This window comes from Macaca fascicularis, chromosome 8, assembly GCF_037993035.2.
Source record: "Macaca fascicularis isolate 582-1 chromosome 8, T2T-MFA8v1.1".
Taxonomy (NCBI): domain Eukaryota; kingdom Metazoa; phylum Chordata; class Mammalia; order Primates; family Cercopithecidae; genus Macaca; species Macaca fascicularis.
The window spans coordinates 7,699,699-7,706,684 of record NC_088382.1 but is presented as its reverse complement, the minus strand read 5'-3'; the positions used below and the strand labels follow the sequence as shown (position 1 = coordinate 7,706,684).

The 6,986-nt window shown below is 44.7% G+C and overlaps 1 protein-coding gene across 1 annotated transcript; it reads right to left on the bottom strand.

Moving 5' to 3' along the window:
- Nucleotides 1–292: 292 nt before the first annotated feature.
- LOC102125912 (defensin alpha 5-like) lies at nt 293–1,682 on the bottom strand. Its single transcript, XM_015454436.3, has 2 exons — nt 1,469–1,682; nt 293–499 (listed from the first exon to the last, which is right to left on the bottom strand). Exons 1-2 carry the CDS (start codon nt 1,638–1,640, stop codon nt 378–380), a joined length of 294 nt encoding a protein of 97 aa, XP_015309922.3. The 5' UTR covers nt 1,641–1,682; the 3' UTR covers nt 293–377.
- Nucleotides 1,683–6,986: the final 5,304 nt, after the last annotated feature.

Sequence of the window (6,986 nt, the reverse complement as noted above, 5' to 3'; positions counted from 1 at the left end):
CATTGTATTCTAGCTCAGGTGGCTAAGAGAGACACTGTCTCAAACAACAACAACAGCAACAAACCCGATTTTATTCATTTTTGCTATTTCGTTATTGCTCTATGATGCTCGGATAGTGCATTATTGGAATGCAAAGACCAGTTAACTTAATGTGGATCAGAATTCTCTATATAAAGGAACCGTACAATCCACCATATAAAAAAGCAAAAGGGAAAAAAAAGAAAAAGAAAAGAAAATTTAAAAGGTCAAACACACTAAGTTTAATGCTTGAACTTTTTTTTGGAGAGAAAAATTTAGAAAGAGACAAGGTACACAGAGTGAAGTGTTTTTTCTTTTTCAGGACCTTGGATTGAATCTTGCACTGTTTTGGTTTCTATCTAGGAAGCTCGGCGACAGCAGAGTCTGGCGACTTGGCCACGTAAAATGCAAATCCTGGAGTAGGACTCAGGCCTGGAACAATGGCCGATTCGGCAATGGCAGATAATTCTCGCCCGAGAACCTGTGGAAAGAAGAGAGGGTCAGGCACAGGGAGGGAGGTGGGGAAAAGGACAGGCAGAGCCAGACTAACTGAGATAGTCTAAACAAGAGACACTGTGTCAGTCATGTTAGGATGGAGAAAATTCATGTCTTTGTCGTAAATGACAAGAAATCGTACTAGCTATGTGTTAGTCATGCAAGATCATAGTTCTTTCCCCATCTGAGTCCACCCAGGACATGTTTATTACCTGCTCCCTGGTAAAACAATATACCTCTCACACCCGGGATTACCTACTCTTCATTCTGCTTAATTCATACCCCTAATCTTGACCTCCATGTATGATCTGCATGTCCTAACAAGGCTCCCTAATGCACCTGGATCCGTTTCTGAGATGCTGCATTGTGCACGCTCATGTCATGGACTCAAGTACTTTGGTGCTCAAGGAGTCTTTGAAGACCTTCCAAATTCAAATTCTTCATTCTCTCTCCCCGCCCCTTTTTTTAAAACATTTTACTTATGTACTTATTTTAATTGACAAATAATAATTGTGTATATGTATGAGACACAATATGATGTTTGGATCTAAGTATGTATTGTAGAAAGATTTAATCAAGTCTATTAGCCTACATTGAAACACACCCATAGGTTCCTCTCTAGGTTCTAAAAGCTTTACCAATGGACAAAGTAAAACATTCTCTCCATAACCAAGTCTACCCATTCAGACCTGCAAATAACTAGTCAGTGTAGCTCTTTCTATCTTAAAAGTAACAAATTTCACAGAAATATCTTGAAACTAAAAGTCTTAGAAGAAAGAAAATCTTTTAGATGTGTTCGGTTCTCACTGATTAATTCAGAGATGAGAAAATCAAGGTCCAGGAAGATTAAGTAAAGTCACTCAAGTGAGGTAGACTTTTCCACACTTGATACCAGAGACTGTCTCCAATCCTGTTGTTCTAGATTTTGCAGATCTGCAAGATTGATGTCTCCTACCTGAAGCTCTAAGAGTAGAGAGTCCATTTTCTTCAAAGGAGACAGCAAGGTCCTGGTTGTCTTCCTCAGGCTGCTCCTGGGTTGTAGCCTCATCAGCTCTTTCCTGGAGTGACTCAGCCTGGGCCTGCAGGGCCACCAGGAGAATGGCAGCAAGGATGGCAAGGGTCCTCATGGCTGGGGTCACCTGGAGGAGGGAGAGCAGGTGTGGATGTGTGGAGAGTGAGGAGTGAGCCTGGATTTATAGCTCTGCTGGGAGAAGGCCTGAGACAGAAGCCGCAGTGAGAGGAGGTGGGCATGTGATTGGGAGGGGAAGGGGCTGCCTTCGCCCTCAAGATCCCTTTGATGCTCCTCTTTCTCCCGGCTTTCATCACAGAGTGAGTCTGTATGCTTAATGCCTCTTCTTGATCCAAGCTGTTAATGATGATAAGGACACTACTATCCTGTTCTGTTTCCCATCTGCTTGAGTATTTACTTTTATATATTCAGACAAGAAAAGCAACAGTGCTTTCATTCAATAAATGTGGGGATCAAATGCCTCTTGTTTTCCGAAGATGGTCCCTGGTACTCTCTGGGGTCAGACCTGGGTCCCAGTGGAGTAGAGAGTTAATCCATTTTTTCTTTCTTTGCAGAGAAACTAATAGAGTGTATCTCCCACTTATTCTACGTTATGAAAATGAGAGGATCTGAATCAGATCTGTAATATCTATAATATCAATTTGAATTCGTGAATTAACAGGGAGACTGGGAGGGACTAATTTCCTGTATCAGTGATTCCAGCTTTCATGGCCCTTGTTATACCCTGGTGGCCATTTCGCACCAGGTTTTAAACCATCTGTATTTGTACTACTGCTCTGTTTCTCACTGGACATTGCTGAGTTTGCAGATAGCATTCCATGATTGCTTCCCAGCCTGCATCTCTCTGGCATTGTCTCTCTGAATCTCTAGAAATGACTGAAGAAACAATTTGGAACATTTTTATTCCGGTTCTAACCGTTCTCCATGAATTCTGTCATGTGTTTGATCACCCAGAGTCCTTATTAATTGTAGAAATTGATATCTTCAGTCTCTCTTCATCCTTCTCTGACCCCGAAATTAATTGGGTGAGCAGAAAATCTGGAAAGAGAAATGGGTGGTTTAAAAACCACTGTCCAGGTACCGTGGTATGCTCAGACAGCCGAGCTGAGCACTGGCCAAGCCAGAAGATGCCCAGTGGCCCATCTTCCCAGGACCAGGCCCCCGTCGGCAGCCCATTGCTCAGCCTTGGACACAACTCTGTTGCCAATCAAGTTTCTTATTATTTCTGGCAGAAGTATTTCTAGAGAACTCCCCTGGGCTGGGTGCAGTGGCTCATGCCTGTAATCCCAACACTTTGGGAGGCCAAGGTGGGCAGATGATTTGAAGTTAGGAGGTTGAGAATAGGCTTGCCAACATGATAAAACTCCGTCTCTACTAAAAATACCAAAATTAGCTGGATGTGGCAGCGGGTGCCTATAGTCCCAGCTACTCTGGAGGCTGAGACACGAGAATCACTTGAACCTGGAAGGCAGAAGTTGCAGTGAGCTGAGATTGCACCACAGCACTCCAGCCTGGGCAACAGAGCAAGACTCTGTCAAAAAGGAAGGAAGGAAGGAAGGAAAGAACGAAGGAAGGAAGGAAGGAAGGAAGGAAGGAAGGAAGGAAGGAAGGAAGGAAGGAGGGTGGGAAAGAAGGAAGGAGGGTGGGAAAGAAGGAAGGAAGGAAGGAAGGGAGAGAGAGATAAAGAAAGAAATGAAAGAAAGAAAGAAAGAGAGCAAGCAAGCAAGCAAGCAAGAAAGGAAGATGAGAAAACTCCACTGACATTATGGAAAATATTTTTAGTTTCCTAATGTGTTTATAAATAATTATTTAGATAAAATGCCTTTCCCGTTCCTTCGTTTCTTTAACTGTAGCAAGGTGCCCATTACCTATTGTCCTCTTGACTTCAAACCTGCTGTCATTTAAAATAAAACCTGAAAAACTGTTTTTCTTGTCCTTTATTCTGACTCTAATCTTGCCTCTCCTATACTCAGGGCTGGCATAAAGACAGGATTTGCATCCATAATATGAACATTCACTCTTAGAAGGCATGTACCCCCGATCGATGATTTAATTATTTAACATAAAAATTAATTTAACTGTGCTAAAAAGTAGAGGGCAAGGAAATTGGCCTGAAAGAAAACACTTAAGCTAGCAACAGACTCTGGTTTTATAATAGAGGTTTTGTATTCCAGGATATTCCAGGGAACGAATAATGCTTAGAAATGTGTTTATTACTGGTAACACTCAAGCAGATGGGAGACAGGAAGAGTGATAGGGGCCTTCATGAACATGAAGAGCAGGTGTTTCAGTGCAGCCCTGGATTAGAAAACCGTCAAAGATCTGAACTATCAACCCAAAGGATGCCGCTATCCCACAGCCACACAGGTTTGGGCTGGCTCATTGCCCTGGGATGCTGCTTCCTCCAGATAGCACAGAACTGGGGTCTTTTCACTCCCCTTGGTCCTCAAACTCCTTCGGTCCCTTGAGAGACATTGACCTATAGGAGGCTCACAGCCCTGAGGACCCTTGTCCTTCTCTGGAGCCTCTTGGAGAAAGCGCACCAGGTCCTAGCCTTGGAGCTACCTGGGACAGAGGACCCAGATGTAGGTGTCCTCTTTGCAGGAATGAAAACTGCATTACGGGCTTCGTGTAAGACAGCAGGTCAATGTGCTGTCTGTTGGGAGCTGTGGTCTCAGTGGTGTAGTCAACTAACTGTGGGATCATTAGTGAATGACTTCACCTATCATGGCCTCTGTCTTTCGACTCTGAATTGGGGGCCATAGACTCTCTCCAAGGGGTCTTGGGTGCAAAAATTTGGTTTTACGGCCTGTGCATGTCAGTCTGAGCAGCTTCGGCCTCAGAGGCTAAACCAGATGTATTAGAGTTTGGAGTCTGCACTTCAGGGTGTGTGTGCACCTGTGCGTATGCTTGTATGTTTATATGTATGTATGCACATGTAGTGAGGGGAGTGTGTTGGGAGGTGGAAACTGGGGATGTATGTGTTGTACGTGTGCATGTGCATGTCTCTGAGTCTGAGTGCCTGTGTGCAGGGAGAGGGGACTGTGTGATATAAATGACAGAAAGCATGAAGGGAAGAACCAGATCTTAAATGGCCGACAGGTGGCCAGTTATGATCTCTTTATTCTGCTCTAATAGAATCTGCGAGATATGTTTTCCATGAGCAGACACAGTCCTCCTCTGGGCTGCTCTGATCTGATTTCCTGTACCCCGAAACCCAGTACTGTGCCCAATATGCTGCTCCCTCTTCCTCAAGGTCACCAGGTGAGGGGCACCTGCAGTTGCAGAGCCACCTGTTGCCACTGGGCATCACTCTGAGACCTGTATCCTCAGCGACACCTGCTACAGGCTCAGCTGTACTTGTGCTTTGTTAATTGAGACCCAGATCAGGGCAAGATTCCATTTGAAAACCTGGAAACGAACAATTCAGTCTCTTTACCTTGTGCTTTATTTTCTCTCTATCTAAAAATGAGTTTTCACAGTAAACTCAATGTATTTGGGCCATATAGTCCCCCCTTTTCTTTGCCTTATTTTTTTCTTTACTTGTTTTTCTTACCTTTTTGTTTCTATTGTCCTGGTCATTTTCATAGAGAGGTCGATGCTGCACTTTCTACCCTGAGGAGCTGGACCTCAGGGTAGAAAGGTCTACTTGTCCAGGTTACTCAGGGCCAGGACAAAAAGAGGATTTCCACCCATAATATGGACATTCACTCTTAGAAGGCATGTACTCCCCTGATGGATGAGTTAATTATTTAACATAGGAATTAACTTAACTGTGTTAAGAAAATAGGGTGCAAGGGAATTGGCCTGGAAGAAAATAAGATAGCAACAGAATCTGGTTGTATAATAGAGGTTTTGTATTCCAGGATATTCCAGGGGACAAATGATGCTTAGACATGACCATATTTATTGCTGGTAACAGGCAAGCAGATGGGAGATGGAGAGATAGGGGCCTTCATGACCATGAGCACCTCTGGCTCCTCCTTGTGGGCACCTACAGCCCAGTTTTGCACTATTGGATGAACCTTCCTCACTTGTTCAGAGGCTGCTGGACACCAATTGCAAGAGCACAGCTCTGGGGGCATCCTATGTCACCCGTGTGCTGACTCTGAGATACTGAGCCAGTGGCATAACTTCTCTGTGCCTCAGTTTCCACATTTTCTAAAGAGGAATAAGCGTAACAGTTATTATATAACAATAGCACCTACCTCACAGCATTGTCTGAGGAATAAAAAGGGTAAGGGCGTTGAAGTTCTTAGCTCTGTTCTTGTCACACACGTGTCAGCCATGCAGTGTGTCATTTTAAATGGCCTCTGAGGTCTTTCCAATTCGAGTCCAGTGTTCATACGCCCACCACCTGCTCATGGCTGCCTAGGCAGAGGGCTGAGCTGGTTCCTGTCTTCGTCTTGTTTAGATCTAACACCCAAGGGCAGGACTCACTGGAGATGTATAATGTATAATGGTGGTGAGCTGTCTGTGGCAGGTGTGAGTGCTAATATTCTACACTGTGTAAATAACAGTTTACTTTGTCACTTCATTTGGGACCATCAGCAGCAGAACGAAGAGATGTGAGTAAAAGCCTAGCATGGATTCTAAGATTTTGACTTGGGGTTGGAGGAGCTCATGTAGTTCACATAACTTTAGCACGTCTTTATTATGAATAAAATGCCATAGTTCTTGGTTACTTTGAGAATGATGCTGGCCAGGCGCGGTGGCTCACACCTGTAATCCCAACACTTTGGGAGGGTGAGGCGGGTGGATCATGAGGTCAAGAGATCGAGACCATCCAAACTGGAATTTGCAGTTTTCCAGCCTGGGGTACAAATTCTGACTAGGGCTGTCCTGTTCCCAGCAGCTCTCTAGGCTGCAAGGCCTGGGTGTAACAGCTACCCCACAAGCCATGTGTACACGAGATACCAAGCAAGGCCAATCATGGAGAACACTGACATCTTGTCACTCAGGGCTTCTTCCCAGTGCTTCCATGGGTCAGCTCGCACCCACTTTTCCTTGGAGCCTTTCTCCCCCATGGCCACGTTTGGTGATGGCACTTCCATATGGTCTTTGCCTGATGTAGTTGTTGTCTCTAATTTGAAGGCTTCTTCTCCTCATTTGCTGCCTCTGACTGCACCCTCAGTGGGTTCTGGAGCAATAATCCCTACTTCCTGCCAGGAGGAGTAAGTGGGAAATATTAGCTAACCTTTAAACCCGGTAAAAACGGGAGCTTTTGCCAGAAGTTGCCTGTCAAATGGAGAGGTGTGGTCTAGCAAAAGCCTCGTGGCCCTGCTGGGTGCCAGTGGGCCTGGGGTGTCAGTCCTCAGAAGATCATAGTTTACTATCCATCCACAATCTGCTGTTCAGTAAATGTTTGATGTTGAGATGGTGGATGTCCTGTGATGGTGTGGGGAGGTCTCATTATTGGAGAACATGTAAATGATGTTATCTC

What these genes read in the sequence shown, in the direction of transcription:
- LOC102125912 (XM_015454436.3), bottom strand. Translation starts at nt 1,640, where the DNA reads ATGAGGACCCTTGCCATCCTTGCTGCCATTCTCCTGGTGGCCCTGCAG. An exon ending in CTCTACTCTTAGAGCTTCAG is followed by an intron (nt 500 to 1,468) that starts GTAGGAGACATC and finishes TTCTTTCCACAG; the next exon opens with GTTCTCGGGCGAGAATTATC.